At 38.8% G+C, this 17,962-nt stretch overlaps 1 protein-coding gene across 1 annotated transcript; it reads right to left on the bottom strand.

Annotated features, from left to right (window-relative positions):
* Positions 1–7,303: 7,303 nt before the first annotated feature.
* Positions 7,304–9,264, bottom strand: LOC137008309 (sushi, nidogen and EGF-like domain-containing protein 1). Its single transcript, XM_067370279.1, has 9 exons — positions 9,252–9,264; positions 8,775–8,807; positions 8,643–8,669; positions 8,409–8,542; positions 8,040–8,306; positions 7,869–7,964; positions 7,644–7,779; positions 7,484–7,566; positions 7,304–7,384 (listed from the first exon to the last, which is right to left on the bottom strand). The coding sequence occupies exons 1-9, from the start codon at positions 9,262–9,264 to the stop codon at positions 7,304–7,306; spliced, it is 870 nt and encodes a 289-aa protein (XP_067226380.1).
* Between the last annotated feature and the right edge of the window lie 8,698 nt (positions 9,265–17,962).

The raw sequence follows: 17,962 nt of genomic DNA, 5'->3' as shown, positions 1-17,962 counted from the left end.
TTCACCAGTTCCCTTTAGGCGTACCAATTACATCTGCTATATACTTTGGCAGAATAATTATTTAATTCTGTATATTACTAATAAATTTTAGTACAGAATAATTATTAATAAATATTTATTGAACACATATTGCTGTTTTAAAAAATCATAAACATACTTTATTTTCTTTTTATTTATTTATTTATAGCAAAATATACCCATTTATTATAATATCATATTATAATATTCCATTACACATAGAATAAAGCTTATGGAATGTAATATTACATAGAAAGATTTGACTTACCCTTCTAAGCTGCTCTTGCACCTGCTGTTTGTGAACAGGAAGTTTCACTAGTTTTAAATGTTTCCCTGAAAGGAAAACACGTCCTGGAATGAAAGAAAATTTGTTGGAACACAGCAAGAAATTATTAAACAAAAACACACACACACACAAAAACCCAAGAATCTCAGCAACCCAGTTGAGATTCCTTCAACAAGCTGGTCGAAGGAGTGTGATGCTCTAGACTAGACAACGTTCTGCTTAGAAACCCTGGGTCCAGCCATTCATGTGGATGCCAATATAAGACGTCCCACATACTTAAACAATGTTGCAGAGCAGGTCCCGGTGTTTCCTGGTGGAAGTGATCTCTTTCAGCAGGATAATGCACACCTCACTGCACACATTGTTCAGGAATGGTTTGAAGAACATGACAAATAGTTCAAGTGTTGCCCTGGGCTGCAAATTCCCCAGATCTCAATCCAATCAAGCATCTGTGGGATGTGCTGGACAAACATGTTTGAGCCAAGGCGGCTCCTCTTCACAACTTCTTCTGGCTTCTCTCAATTACTGTATTCACACAAATATTACAGAATGAGGATCAGGATGATGAACTTTGTGACAATATCACTTCAGTACCCATACTATAATAGACTAGTCAAATGTCATTAACTGGTAAATAAAACAACAATGCCTCCCTGTTATGATATTTTATCACCACCTGCTGTAGAATTTCTAGATGCAGAGAGATCGCCTCTAAAACATGACAGAAGAACAGGAATGTTTTTAACATACCAACAGATATTTTTAGGCAATGTCAGTTTTTAAATGTCGAGTTTCACTGTCAAGTGCAATTAATACCTATAAAAAAGGTTGATTAATACGCCAAAAACCCTGTATCAACCATTAATATTAACTGAAAACAACACAAACACTCACAACACACCAGCACGCAGCTACTTTTGTTCATGTTCTTCTGAAAATGTAAAAATCTATTTGATACGATTCATATCGTTGAGAATTGTTGGATCTGAATGATGGGTAAACATACCCAAAAAATAACCATGAGGAGAGAGATAACTTTAAAAAAATGGGATTCAGAATTCATTTTATTCAAAATGAACTACTTATTATATTTCATTGAAATATTAAGAAAACATCACTATTAACTGTAGTTAAAAAAAAAAAAAAAAAAAAAAAAAGTTGATATTGCCGAACAATTTTACTGATTTATTGCAGTGCACAGCTGTTGTCTCCCTCTCGTGGTGAGCAAAGGAACAGACAATTTCCCTCAGCCACAGGCACCAATTACCTAAAACAAGATCTTTTCTCAGTCTACCAATCATATGTCTTTCCGTATGTTTGCCGATACAAAAAGATAATTTCTTGTGACAATTAAATGAACCAAGAAATTTTTAACTTGCCAGTGTGTGCACTAACCAGACAAAATAAACCTAAATTAACTCAGTAATAAAATAACTCATATTTTATAACAATATTTTATAACAATATTTTATCTTACCATTAAGAGTTCTCCTAAATAACAGTAAAAGTTCTTAGCTAAGAGTTTCCTCTTAAAACCTATTCACAAAGCTGCTGAGACAAACTTTTACTAAGGAATAGACTGAAGTCTGTGATTGGCTGATGGGGGAGGAGTCAGCGATTTAATCACAGAAATATTGTAGAATGAGGTGTCATGTTTCCAAATTAAAATAAAGGTTTTAAAACACAAATGTTGCATTATTCAAATAAACATTTTTTTTAACAAAAATGTTGCCATAGTCAAAATAAAATGTTGCCATAATTTTGCCATAGTGTCACTAATTAAACTAGTATATACAGTTAATTGTCCACCTCTTGGATGTCTTCATCTCAGAATTCAGAATTCAAGTGACAAATTATATTATATTATTATATATAATTTTTTTTTTTACTCTATTCAATAATTTGTAAGTGTGAACTCATGAAAACCACTGCCACAGGTAATCAGACAATATTTATTTATTTGTTAAATTTGTTTTTTTTTTTTTTTTTGGCGTCTCATCGTAGATTCAAATCTATAAATCAAATTGTATTGCATTTATGAAGAAAAGGTTCAGCACCCAAGGCTCTATTGCTATTGCCTCAATGGTGTACAGCAGGGGTCATCAACTAGGCTATATTTGTCCAAGGGCCAGAATTTTTCTCTGCAGACACTGTAAGGGCCAGATACTCGTAATATAAAATAAAATTTGAATTGTATACTAATATGTTATTATTTGATATACTAATTCTAATTCCAATTTTATGTTATTTTTTACATATTACCTGTACTGCAGCAAGCCACCAGGGGGCGATAGCAGAGTTTGTATGGACCGAAGTGCATGTCTGAGCTTGTGTTTTGTTGCTTTGACATTGTGGAAAAAATAGAATAATAGAAACAAAATGTATTAGCATTTTTACCCGTTATTATCAATCTAAATTAATCTCGTTTTTAATTTAACTTAATTTAGTTTTTCTTTATTTAAATTTTTTTTCTTTATTTAAATTTCATTTTTTCTTTATTTAAATTTCGTTTTTTCTTTATTTAAATTTCGTTTTTCTTTATTTAAATCCTTACCTTACTGTGCCAATTTGTTAATCAGAAAAATATTAAACTACCTTAAAAGTATTGCTTAATGTAACAGACCTGTGTGTATGCGTTTTATATCAGTAGTGCAATGTCCGTTCTCGTGAGGTGCGCCGCTTCCCGCTCGCGCTGTTCTGACTGTAGTTTACTAAAAGTTTATTAATTCTGAATGTGTCGTGTCTCGCGTGTCCATCTATATTGTGTGGGAAGCCAAACACACCAAAAGTGGTACGAGGCAGCGGGGTGTTACAAAGCTCGCGCCGCGCTGACATGTCATCTGCGCGGATCAATGGACCGAGCCGCGCGACCGCGCAGACGAGTTTTCTAGCGCCACCCAATGGGCAGCGCGGCGCGAGCTAATCTCATCCAATAGTATCCAGCTGCAGACCCGCAGCACCACAGTTTCAGAACCGCAGTTTCATGATGTCTACAGTATTTAACAACAATACTTTTAAATAGTCATTTTTCTGTTCATATCGGCCTAACATGCATAAGATATCATGATGTACAAAGAGGAGTTTTAATTACCAAGTTAATCGATAATGCAATGTTTTGCAAAACTATGTTTTGTTAAGGCATGAACTAATTTGTATAAACTGTGAACAAATATACTTTTAACCAAATAATTTTGAAAATATATTAATAAATGTGTAACCATATAGTAAAATGTCTCCCTTGACTGTAGGCCTATGTGATATTATTTCCTTATGTTCATGTTGTGAACTTCTGACAAATAGTATAAAGACACAGAGGCATTTAAGGGCATTTAATGTCAAAATATAAGCCTACATGTATTTAATCATTCCAAATCCTTGAACAAGAGAAACATGCATTTAAGCCAATGAGACATCAGAAGGTGTATATGGTGAGTGTATGATATTTCTGTCATGATGTGGTGAGCGAATTTATATTTAGGCCTATATATTTATATTACTAAGTATTTGTATTACTAAGTGTCTGCTAGGCTATTGAATCATTTACATTTTATCATTAAAGATTTTTTTGCATTTGTCAAAGATATGTATCGTGTTAATATTAAATAAATATTAATAAAACTTATTCATTTTGTTTTCAGGGATGAAAAGACAGGGTTTTCTGCAGAAATGCCATGATATGGGCTTATAATCTTTAAGTGTTTTAAGATGATTATTTGTTTTTTGCTTGTTTTTATTTTATTATCAGCAGTTTAAATATGTTTTAATCCTATTATTTTAGAAATGTTTTATATCCTATTTGTTTTCAACACACGTTTTACTTGTTCAAGGCTTTTTTTTAAATGGTTATTTTTATTTGACATTAAATAGCCTACGTTACATAATGTAAGTACTATGTGCAGTGCCGTTTCTAGGCATAGGCAAGCAAGGCGGTCGCCTAGGGCGCAAACAGCTGGGGGGCGCCAGTGAGAGCCCCCGCCCCTCCAAGATTTTTTATTTATTTATTGTATTATTATTATTATTATTATTACTAATATTGTTATTTCGTACTTTTGCTATTTTGAGGCATTATGATTAGGCTAACGTTACTTGCGATTATCTGAGTGACAAGTCTCCTGGTGATAGGCTAGTGGATCGCATCGGGATGTTAAGTGAGCTCTCAGATTCAACCGCTGCTGTTAATAAGAGAATAGAGAAATGAGACGTAGAAGGCGGCAGGGAACGTCGTTATCCATGCTTACTGGATTAAGTGTTTTAGTTTCAGAAAGAGGATGAGAAAAAGAAAGCGAAATATGCAGGTATGTTACTAATTGATTAATTGTTCTGTTCTTTACAAGTTGCTCCATCATCACGAGCAAAACATGACACTGCATATTAACATAGGACAGGTTTACCACGTCATGCTCATTTCAGCAACGGAATATTAATTTATAGCATAATACAGTTGAATAAAAAAATCATTATCAGAGATGGCTGTTTAGTGTAAATTGACCAAGTGATAGTACCATAACTATGACAAGTTTGACAACCAGCGTGGACCTGCCAAACGAACATAGCTTCAACAGAAAAACAAACAAAAAATAAATAAATAAAAATTAGTTTACATGAATTCAGTGCATATCAAGAAATAACTTAAAAACATCAAATATATACATTTCTTCATGCTGTAATAGTGCAGTTGAAGTCACAGACAGACAGGCATTGTGATTTGGGTGTGTAGATCACGAGAATCTGTTTCTGCTGGAGAGTTTTATATTAATTCTACAAACAATCATAAGGTGCACTCAACACATTTTTGGAGAAACACAAGGCAGATGCTACTGTAGAAAGAGAAGCTAAAACAATTATAGAACATAAATGAGTGGTGTATTGTTATTCAACACATTTTTTAACTTTGGAGAAAAAAAAACATTCTTAAAAATATTTTATTTCTGTAGGCTACATGAACACCAAAATACCATCTTCATTAGATTGTATTTAGAGTTAAACTAATAACAGTTTCATGTAGTTTATTTTATTAACTATCATTTTTGTGAGTAGAATACAATTTTAACTAGCTTAAGAGTTTCAGTTTGCTCTGAAATATATGTTTAAAATTTTTTTTTCATCATCTTTTTTTCATGCATGGGTTCTTATAAATATTTTTGTAAATATATAACATGCAGAGAGCTAGTAGAATTGACTCACAAAAATGGGGGGGGGGGGGGGGATCTTAATAGGAATCTTGCCTAGGGTGCCAAAAAGTCTAGAAACGGCCCTGACTATGTGTAACAATTTGAACATATGAAGGAAATAATACGATCAAATATACAGTCATGTTACACATGTATTAATATATGTTTGAATTAATAAAAATAATAATAAATAAATATTCTCAAACTCTGTGTCATTGTATTAGCCTATTTAAAACGTGGAGAAAATAATTTAAAAATAAAAACGGCGTAGTTGTAGCCTATTCTCGCAGTAGCCTACACGACTGTGTATCCATTCATTGACATTAAGCATATAGGCTGTTTTAAAATTTTGCTCTTTGTACATCATGATATCTTATGCATGTTAGGCCGATATGAACAGAAAAATGACTTTATTTAAAAGTATTGTTGTTAAATACTGTAGACATCATGAAACTGCGGTTCTGAAACTGTGGTGCTGCGGGTCTGCAGCTGGATACTATTGGATGAGATTAGCTCGCGCCGCGCTGCCCATTGGGTGGCGCTAGAAAACTCGTCCGCGCTGCGCTGACGAGTCGGTCGCGCGGCTCGGTCCATTGATCCGCGCAGATGACATGTCAGCGCGGCGCGAGCTTTGTAACACCCCGCTGCCTCGTACCACTTTTGGTGTGTTTGGCTTCCCATAATATTGCACCAAATGCGACACTGCACCGTCTCCGTTGTGAAGTCGATTGGATGAACGGTTCTCGAAATAATAAAAATGCAAACGGACATACAGACACAGATTCCTGCCTTTAATATGTTCAGCCCCTCAAATAGTCGATGTTCATTACTACCGAAGCTTTGAAGCTCAAAAAATGGTATTCGGACCAGCCCTAAACTTTTTCCTCTTACAAGGCTATTCCTGAATTCAGTATTATTTGGGGGACCGGATGGAAATCTCTGGCGGGCCGGATTTGACCTTGCATGGTGTACAGTGTCTTAAAGTGGATTAGGATTGTATGTGATTTAGTCTTAGTGATTTAGGAGTCCTCTTGACTACTGCTAATGTTTAGCTAGTTATTAGCTAGCACTAAAATGCTTTGTGAAATACTCTTAGAGCAAAAATTTAGGACTCCTAAAATTAGGACTGACACGCCCATTATTTTTAAGAGTTTCTCCTAAATCAGCAAGTTAGGAGCTACTTTTAGCCTTAAGATGTTTTGTGAATACGGCCCCTGTTGTTTATTCATTGTCATACTATATTATTTCTATCCACTTATTAAGCCACAAATTAGGATACCTATGTATAAACAAGCCTCATTTATTTTAAAGGACAAATATTTACAAAGATGTTAAAATACATTTTAGATTTTGTAATCTAAATAATACAACATACTTTTCTCACCACTGAGATAAGGGCGTTTAAAAGTGAAAGCAATAGTTCAACTGGGTCAAGTATTTGTCTGCTTGTGTAAGTATGTTTCTAGTAAATAGAGTTGTAGAGGAAGGTCAGATTTCACTGTTCACAAGCTTCAGACCAGTTTGATTTGTTTTAAAGCCATGCAACCTTGCAAGAGATCTGATAATACAAAAGCATGACAAGAAAAGGAAAAAAAAGAGAATGATTATTATTCAAGCTATGAACTCAGAAATAAGTTGGATCAAACAAATAAAATATAGTTCTTTTTTATCATTATGTGGATTTGATCTATATGTATATGAAATAAATTGAAGGGTGAGAAAATATAAAGGTTCCCTTCCTGTAGAGTGACATTATTCTCTTTATCAGTTTTTAAATTTTCAATGGCAATAACATTCAGTGTTTTAATTCTCTTCCTTGAGGCTCATATTATGGCTGCGTCTTTTTGACATTTCTGATCTTCATCTCGATGCTACTTGGAAGTCCATGACTGACCAGCTCTTGTTTTATCTGAAATGAGGATGAACAGACAGAACGTAAAGTATTTTATTTGCATTATACTCTACTGGTATGGAAGTCCATAAAAGATAAAATGCCCCCGTGACTTACTTGCTGCAAAACAGCCTCAATCTTTCCACTCTGTGTCAGGTCTGAATATGATGTAAGTCTCATTTGAACTCCTATGAGGCTTTCTAAAGGGACACACAAACATAATAGATAAGACATTATAACATGATATAAACAAACTGACACACAATCTTGATAAAACCCCTACCTGATTTACTGATAAAGGCCCAACGCCCTTGAACATTCACGTTACTTGTGTTCTTCAGGTTTTGGTAGTTGCCATTAGTTGAATCAGGAATTACAAAGTGGCTTATGGAGTTTATTGTGTCATATCCAGCCTATTAATACCATGAATAACACATTTTATGAATACATAAAGAGCTGGTGCATATAGAATTTTAATTCAATCATCTAATATTTGTTTTACCTCCACTTGACCATATAACACAGCACAGTCACCATAATTCATCAGAAAGAAAGAATGACCACCACCTGAAATTAAAACCACTTGAAACAGGATTGCCTGAAAAGAAAAGAAACAACATCAGAATATAGTCTACACAGTCTCTGAATTGAAGAAGAAGAAAGAAAAAAATACCGGGTTTGGCTGAAGATTATACTTCCAAGTAACAACAAAGACCCAAGAAGCAGTGAAGTTCATCTGAGGGAAATACTGGTTTATATCATGAGTGGCACGAGTGAGCACACTTCCATTAGTGTACTGCTGAAACGAGTATACGCCACTGTAATTGTCGTCAAAGTCATTCCAGAGCGCAGCAATGTAATCTTCAGCTCCTCTGGTGGGAATATAGTAAGGTCCTGATATTGATTGCATGTTGAATGAAAGGAGTCCATTATAATTAACCTGTAATATGAGAAATCAGTTCAAATCCAGCAGAAAATTATGAGCTGGCTTATTACAGAATTTGCATTCATGCTTCGACTGACAATGGCATTGAATTCTCACGTATGTGTTGTTGTACGTGCGGCCAAAGAACACAAATGGAGTTGAAAGACCAACAGATGCGTAGCTTTCACCACCATTTTCAAGCTGTTCATGGTCTCCTGCTGCTGAGCCGAATGGATAGAATATCGCCGGTGCTGCCGAGAGAAAGAACACAAAAAACACAAATGAAGATGTGAGCAGTTTTTATGGTGATTCTGACATGAACAAACCATTAATTCAAAAGCCAATAAATACCTGTCCATGCAGTTGTTGTTGGAGTGGCTGTTAAAGAAAAAGATTATTCAAGTATTAAACACTTCTGTAAAGTACATTAAAACACATTGCATAGTCATATGATGAGTCGTTTATCAGTCACAGCATTATTACTTGTTGAGACTGTGGTGGTTGATGTGGTGTTTGCTGAAAGAATGAACACAAATACAAACACCATTAAATACTTCATAATCTCACTTGACGAGGGCAGTTTTCTGTTGATGTATTTTCAATTAAAACAAGAAGTTAAGAGTATCTGATTGAAATTCAAAGGTTTTTAATTACTTGTCAGTGGTGTTGTTGTAGGTCCTACTGTAGTGCCTGTTTAAAAAAAAAAAAAAAAAAAAAACATTAAATCATTAAACCCTGCAAAAATCAGTAAAACCTTTGCATGGGCATATGATATTGGACTTGCAACTCAACTCATTCTCATTCTTCAGGCGCACCATACTTTAGAAATAAAAACAAGCCCGGACACATTTTAGTTATAGCAAAATGTAAAGATATTTCAATAAACCAGCTTTACAAGCATAAAATCACTCCTTCCAGGACAGCCAGAAACCTTGGAGTGGTGACGGATGATTGTCTAACCTTCACAGATCATGTTGCAGCAATGACCCGGTCCTGCAGATTTGCCTTGTACAACATCAGGAAGATTAGACCCTTCCTATCGGAACATTCCACACAAATTCTTGTCCAAGCTCTTGTTCTATCCAGACTGGACTACTGTAATGCTCTCTTGGCTGGCCTTCCAGCATGCACTATCAAGCCTCTGCAACTGATCCAGAATGCTGCAGCAAGACTGGTCTTCAACGAACCGAAGAGAGCGCACGTCACTCCTCTCTTCGTCAGTCTGCACTGGCTGCCAGAAGCTGCTCGCATCCAATTCAAGGCTCTGATGTTTGCTTACAGAACGACCGCTGGCTCTGCACCGCTATACCTTAACTCACAACTTCAGACTTATGCGCCCTCCAGAAACTTGCGTTCTGCAAGTGTACGGCGCCTTGTGGTGCCATCACATAGGGGCACAAAATCACTCTCACTGACCTTCTCCGGGACTGTTCCTGGCTGGTGGAATGACCTCCTTCCCCGCCACATCTCCGCTGATCACCCAGAGCAACGCCACATCTCCGCTGATCACCCAGAGCAACACCACGTCTTCGCTGATCACCCAGAGCAACACCACGTCTTCGCTGATCGCCCAGAGCAACGCCACATCTCCGCTGATCACCCAGAGCAACGCCACGTCTCCGCTGATCGCCCAGAGCAACGCCACGTCTCCGCTGATCGCCCAGAGCAACGCCACATCTCCGCTGATCGCCCAGAGCAACGCCACGTCTCCGCTGATCGCCCAGAGCAACGCCACGTCTCCGCTGATCGCCCAGAGCAACGCCACATCTCCGCTGATCGCCCAGAGCAACGCCACGTCTCCGCTGATCGCCCAGAGCAATGCCACGTCTCCGCTGATCGCCCAGAGCAACGCCACATCTCCGCTGATCGCCCAGAGCAACGCCACGTCTCCGCTGATCGCCCAGAGCAACGTCACGTCTCTAGATCAGTCAGGGAGCGGAGAGGGTTGCATTCCAGTGTGGCTGATCCACCGCTGACTTCAGCCTGAGCGGCTGGTATTCCTAAGCCTCTGCCGGCCGCTTCGCACTCAAATTCGCCGGTTGCAACGCACTCAAGTTCGCCGATTGTAACGAACTCAAGCTCTCAGGATGTGTTGGACAAGATGGCCGTTTCACCAGTGCCCACGGGCAAGATGGCCGCCCCTTCAGTGTCAGTGAACAAAGGGGTCGTTCCAGCTGTTGAGTCCGCTCCAGAGCCCGCTCCAGCCAGTGAGTCCGTTCCTGAATCCGCTCCAGCCAGTAAGTATGTTCCTGAATCCACTCCAGCCACTGAGTCCGCTCCAGAGCCGGCTCTAGCCAGTGGGTCCGCTCCAGAGTCCACTTCAGTCCATGAGCTCGCTGCAGCGTCCACAGAGGAGGTGAACACAGAGCCGCTGCCTCATCCACATAAGAGGAGGAAGAGGAGGAAGAAGGTTTCTTTCATTCTGCAAGGCTCAGAGGCCTTCCCAGAGCCCGCTGTGGGCCCGGAGACCACTCCAGAGGTCTTTCTTGCTCCGCCCAAGCATCCTGCCCAGCCAGCGCCACCCAAGTGTCTTGCCCTGCCAGCGCCACCCAAGCGCCTTGCCCTGCCAGCACTGCCCAAGCGCCTTGCCCTGCCGGCGTCACCCAAGTGCCTTGCCCTGATGGCATCACCCAAACTCCTTGCCCACGAACCCGCCACGGCCTCCGTTGAATTCCCCAAGAACTTTTTTTGGGGGTGGGGGGGGGTGGGGGGGGGGTGGGCAGTATACCTGAGGGTGGGGAGCTTGTGGGTGGGAACCCTGCCCGGCTACTGCCATCAACGGCCTCCGAACTTTTATGGCTAACTCCCTATGGCCAGTTATGGACTCTGACCCACCGTGGTCATCTACAGACTCTGTCTCATCGTGGCTGCCCAAGCCACCTGACCTGCCGTGGTTGCCCGAGCCACCTGACCCGCTGTGGCTTCCTGACACTCCTACCCACCTACTGCCCGTGGCACCTGACCCGCCTTGGCTGCCCGTGGCACCTGACCCGCCATGGCTGCCCGTGGCACCTGACCCGCCATGGCTGCCCGTGGCACCTGACCCTCCGTGGCTGCCCGAGTTCCAGGACCTGCATTGGAGACCCCGTTCCTGTCTGCATGCAGGTCCCCAATGCACCCCCCCCCCCCTTGCTGTTCCTTTTACGTCGCGTCCCTTCCGGGAGGGGGGCGTTATGTCATGATCACCGTCTGTTCCTGCCAGTTCCCGGACTACACTTCCCACAATCCTCCCTGCCAGTCACATGTTCACTCCACACCAATCACCTGTTGCCACATACAACTTAGCACAAGACCTGGACTATAAAAGACTCACACACACACACTACCTATGGGCGAAGTCTTGATTACCCTGTGTGTCAATTCCAAGCGTTATCCTGTTTCCCTGTCTGTTCCTGTTCCTACCTTTGACCCTTGCCTAGTTATCTTGTTCTGTGATTGATATCTGCCTACCTTTGACCATTGCCTGTATTCTGACCACGGTTCTGCCTGTTCCTTGTGATTCCTGTTTGCTCCTGTCTGACACTGCCTATACGACCACGCTCGCCTGTACGACCACGCTAACTTTTAATAAAAGTTTTGCATTTGGATCCCTACCTGAGTCCAGCCCCGTTACAATACCAAAGACATTATAACATAAACAAACTGACACATAATCTTGATGAAACCCCTACCAGATGTACTGCTAAAGGCCCAACGCCCTGGAACATTCACATTACTTGTGTTCTTCAGGTTTTGGTAGGTGCCATTAGTTGAATCAGGAATTACAAAGGAGTTTGTGGAGTTTATTGTGTCATATCCAGCCTATTCAAACCAAGAAAAACAAATGTTATGAATACATAAAGAGCTGGTATAGAGCATAAAATTTTAATTCAACCCTGCGATGTTTGTTTTACCTCCACTTGACCATATAACACAGCACAGTCACCATAATTCATCAGAAAGAAAGAATGACCACCACCTGAAATTAAAACCACTTGAAACAGGATTGCCTGAAAAGAAAAGAAACAACATCAGAATATAGTCTACACAGTCTCTGAATTGAAGAAGAAGAAAGAAAAAAATACCGGGTTTGGCTGAAGATTATACTTCCAAGTAACAACAAAGACCCAAGAAGCAGTGAAGTTCATCTGAGGGAAATACTGGTTTATATCATGAGTGGCACGAGTGAGCACACTTCCATTAGTGTACTGCTGAAACGAGTATACGCCACTGTAATTGTCGTCAAAGTCATTCCAGAGCGCAGCAATGTAATCTTCAGCTCCTCTGGTGGGAATATAGTAAGGTCCTGATATTGATTGCATGTTGAATGAAAGGAGTCCATTATAATTAACCTGTAATATGAGAAATCAGTTCAAATCCAGCAGAAAATTATGAGCTGGCTTATTACAGAATTTGCATTCATGCTTCGACTGGCAATGGCATTGAATTCTCACATATATGTTGTTGTACGTGCGGCCAAAGAACACAAATGGAGTTGAAAGACCAACAGATGCGTAGCTTTCACCACCATTTTCAAGCTGTTCATGGTCTCCTGCTGCTGAGCCGAATGGATAGAATATCGCCGGTGCTGCAGAGAGAAAGAACACAAAAAACACAAATGAAGATGTGCAGTTTTTATGGTGATTCTGACATGAACAAACCATTAATTCAAAAGCCAATAAATACCTGTCCATGCAGTTGTTGTTGGAGTGGCTGTTAAAGAAAAAGATTATTCAAGTATTAAACACTTCTGTAAAGTACATTAAAACACATTGCATAGTCATATGATGAGTCGTTTATCAGTCACAGCATTATTACTTGTTGAGACTGTGGTGGTTGATGTGGTGTTTGCTGAAAGAATGAACACAAATACAAACACCATTAAATACTTCATAATCTCACTTGACGAGGGCAGTTTTCTGTTGATGTATTTTCAATTGAAACAGAAAGTTAAGAGTATCTGATTGAAATTCAAAGGTTTTTAATTACTTGTCAGTGGTGTTGTTGTAGGTCCTACTGTAGTGCCTGTTTAAAAAAAAACATTAAATTATTAAACATTATTCAATTATTAAACACTTATTCAAAAACTCATATACAGGTGCTGGTCATATAATTAGAATATCATCAAAAAGTTGATTTAGTTCACTAATAAAATGTTTCACTAAAAAGTGAAACTTGTATATTATATTCATTCATTACACACAGACTGATATATTTCTTTTAATTTTGATGATTATAACTGACAACTTGATAGATAGACCCTTTATTGTCCCCCAAGGGAAATTTACTTTCACAGACTCTGTCAATACACAAAAATGAGGACAATAATAACAATATACAAAAAGACAAAGCATGCAGGATCTGTTCAGGTTACAAATTGTTTAGAGCAGCAATGGCAGAAGGAACAAAGCTTTTACTGAAGCGTGCCCGCCTCCACCTTAAAGTTCTGTATCTGTGGCCTGAGGGCAGCAGAGAAAAGTAAATGTGGAGAGGGTGGTCCAAGTCTCTACTGACTGTCCGAGCCATGCGTGTAACAGCTTTGCTGTTAAGAAGAGAGAGATCCGTAATGGGTAAACTGATCATTTTGGATGCTGTGCAGTGTTGTCTGAATATTTAAAATATGTGGTAACAGAAGATGAGCTAGTACAATCGTTCGTATACAGGGTATAGAGAACGGGGCTGAGCACACACCCCTGGGGGACTCCGGTGTTGGTAACTATAATGGAGGAGGTGACTGAGCCCACTCTAACAGCCTGTAGTCTATTACAAAGAAAGTTGTGAATCCAGTGAATGAGAAGAGGAGATAGGTTAAGAAATTGAAGCTTTTTAATCAGTTGGTGCCGTTGTATTGTATTAAAAGCTGAACTGAAATCAATGAACAGGATGGATGCGAAGGTTCCAGGCGATTCCCGATGTTGTAGGAGGGGGTGGAGGAGACATGCCACGGCATCCTCTGTTCCCCGCCTGGCCCTATATGCAAACTGATATGGATCCAGCAGAGGTCTGACTGCTGGAAGGATAGCGTTGAGAATTAACTTTTCCATGCACTTCATTATTATTGAAGTAAGTGCAACGGGTCGATAATGGTTTAGCTTGGATGGACGGGGCTTCTTGGGAATCGGGATGATTGTAGAAGATTTCCAGATTGTTGGAATGTGTGCCCCCCTGAGGGAGTCCCAAAAGATGGTCAAAAGGATCGGGGACAGCTCCATAGCACACGATTTCAGCACCCTGGCCGGAATGCCATCTGGGCCCGGCACCTTACCCACTTTACACCTGCTCAATTTCTGGCGTACATCCTCCACTGTAAATGGGGGCTCGGATGTAACAACCGGTGACAAGGCACTGAGCAGCTCTTCAAAAAGGGCAGAATGATCATCTCTGTCAAAACGGGTATAAAAGGAATTCAGAGTAAATAAAATTCCTGGATGTAAAGCCCCGCAGTTGTTTAGAAACCACAAAAGTAAAGTAAGTAAGTAAGTTAAAGTTTTAGTAATTTTGTTGTCTGTTTTTTTTTATCTCTTCAATCTGCTGTTCGTCGGCCTCACCAGCAGGTGCCACAAGTACTGCAGTACTGGGATTCCCCCAAAAACCTTAAAGGGTTAGTTCACCCAAAAATGAAAATTCTGTAATTAATTACTCACCCTCATGCCGTTCCACACCCCTAAGACCTTCGTTAATCTTCGGAACACAAATTAAGATATTTTTGTTGAAATCCGATATCTCCGTGAGGCCTAGCCAGCAATGACATGTCCTCTCTCAAGATCCATTAATGTAATAAAAACATATTTAAATCAGTTCATGTGAGTACAGTGGTTCAATATTAATATTATAAAGCGACGAGAAAATTTTTGGTGCGCCAAAAAAACAATATAACAACTTATTTAGTGATGGCCGATTTCAAAACAATGCTTCAGGAAGCTTCAGAGCACTATGAATCAGCGTATCGAATCATGATTTGGATCGCGTGTCAAAAATATTCTTGTCACTTTATAATATTAATATTGAACCACTGTACTCACATGAACTGATTTAAATATGTTTTTAGTATCTTTATGGATCTTGAGAGAGGAAATGTCATTGCTCCCTATGAAAGCCTCACGGAGCCATAGGATTTCAACTGAAATATCTTAATTTGTGTTCCGAAGATGAACGAAGGTCTTACGGTGTGGAACGACATAAGGGTGAGTAAGAAATGAGAGAAGTTTAATTTTTAGGTGAACTAACCCTTTAATTTGGTCTTCATCTACAGCCGCTTGCGGCACCTGCTGGTGAAACCGACGAACAGCAGATGGAGATCATGCATCGGTGCTCTATTACTGCTTTTCCTGCAGTTCCCGAATGTGCAGTGTTGAATTTTCTGACGAATTTGATCCACTGAATTTGTGGAAGCGAATTTGTAAAGCAAAATAAAATGGACTGAAAATTACCTGTTTGAATATTATAGCCCTAAAAATACAACGCATAATGCAATGCATATTTTTTTCAGTTAGTCCAATTCAACAAGCTTTTTTATTTCAAATACTTCAGTTATTATTTCACTTCCATATGCGTCAATCACAGCTATTGAAAGATGCATCTCCACCAAAGATTGCTAACTGGGATTAAATTACTAACTGACAACGTCACAAAGTTATTTTGTGGCAACAAATCCAGGAATTGAAATTTTCCTGTTGGTGCCAGTATTATGAAAAATAGCAACCTACACATTTAGAAGCTACAACATACCACAGAGGAAATATAAATCTTTAGTAAAATCTATTCCCTTAACAGATTATCTATATGTGCATGTCCCTGATAGCAAAATCTATATCGACTGACACTATATAAGTGTCAGTCAAGATACATCGTCATACCACACCGACTCTTCTTTCACACCACAGACATCTTTTTTTTGAGCTGTGAGAAAAACAGATCTGGTTCTAATTCAAATGACTATAATACCTGACACTGTTGAAGGTGCAGGTGTTGTTTGTGCCCTGGCTGTTAAAAGAAAAAGAGAGATGATTAAATTCAGAAACTCAAATTTGTCTGTTTTTTTATTGTCTTTGCCACATTAAGACTGATAATCAAACAAACAGTAAACAAATCCTTACTCAGTGACAGTACTGATATGAAAACCAGCAAATGTTGTGAAACTGGAGACAATCTCATGATGACAAAGTCAGTCACTCATGAAATAAAACCAAAATGTAGAAGTCCTTATTCTGTAATCGGAGAGACAGAGCTTCATGCAGTTAAACTGATGTTAATCTGAAACACTTTATAAAATCTTATTAAAAATCAGTTATTTCTGAGACTGAAATCTGACTATAGGAGACACTCTCAAGGCTTTCTTGACCAAAAACTGATGCATCACAACACTTATTTCCATCAAGACGTGCATCAATTTTTAGTCAAGATCTTGTATTTACAATGCAAGAGTCAAGCACTCTGTGAAGTCTACTCCAGCACATCCCAAACACTTTCAATGAATTTAAGGTCTGGACTCAGACATGCCAATTCATGTGTGAAATGATTTTTCATGCTCCCTCCCAACCATTCTGAATCTTGACATTAGCCAGGTTTCCATCCAAGATTTATCACTTTATCACAATGTTTAGCGATATAGCTGATGGAAATGGCATTTGTCGATAAGATTTCTCAAATGTCAACACAATCTTTTCCCATTTATCTTTAGCGCATAAATTCTTCCAATACTTGACATGTCGCAAAAGTTATTTTGGAAACACTTTTGGTTAGGAAAAGGGCTTAACGCAAATAAATGTGGTGTCACATGACCGAATTAGCCTATACATGCAGCGTACAGGTTCGTGGTGTTGCTCCAGTTAAAGAAATGTAGTTAAAAAGGTGCATAACAAAGATGAGTAGTGTCTTGAAAATCTCTGCAGCTCGAGAAAATAAGCGGGGTGTCTGTCAAATTAAGGAAGACTGTTGGAGTTTTCAATGCTGACAAAAAGAAATGTAAAATAATATACAGAAATGTTACTTCTTTATCTGAATAAAAGTAGCCTACTGTCATAAATGTGTGTTTCGATTTTATGGTCAGATGGGGTTCTAGGCTACACGACAAATGAAAATCACAAACATGACACTTGTAAATTAAAATAATTGTATAAGTGAAATTTATTAATATAGATTTTTATCTTAAATAACTCATAAAGCTCTAACAGAATTTTAGAAATGTTATTTGACAATAAGCCTCAGTTCAGCTGATTTAAAAAAAAAGTTAAATACACAAATAAAATGTTTTAGGTCACAGCTGCATCAAAAACATCAAATCCTAAAAAAATAAACAGCGATTTGATGTTTTTGATTGGTTTGATGATATTGAACTCTGAAACTAGCGTATACCCCATTATTATGTAATGTTTTTAGTTCAATCCGTTACACAAATAAAGATAAATTGTCTAAGAGAATTATGGAGCGTAAGATTAAAGAGAATGATTTTACCTACCTCAAACAGCTTCTTCTAGAATGCTCTGTGGGTTAGCAGGAAGTTTGCATTGATTTTAAGTGCGCCTGAGACCTGTATTTAAAGTTTAAACCTTTCCTGGAATGAAAAAAAGCACGTTTTCATAGGACCATTGCTAGAAATTCTTAGAAAGAAGAGTCTTTCACTTCAGATATCATCTAAAGTTTAGATTTCAGATTATAGGGTTCATGTCACAAACATTGAAAGGAATGTACAG

Source organism: Chanodichthys erythropterus, chromosome 19, assembly GCF_024489055.1.
Source record: "Chanodichthys erythropterus isolate Z2021 chromosome 19, ASM2448905v1, whole genome shotgun sequence".
NCBI classification, from domain to species: Eukaryota; Metazoa; Chordata; class Actinopteri; order Cypriniformes; family Xenocyprididae; genus Chanodichthys; species Chanodichthys erythropterus.
This window is presented reverse-complemented; position numbering and strand designations above follow the sequence as displayed.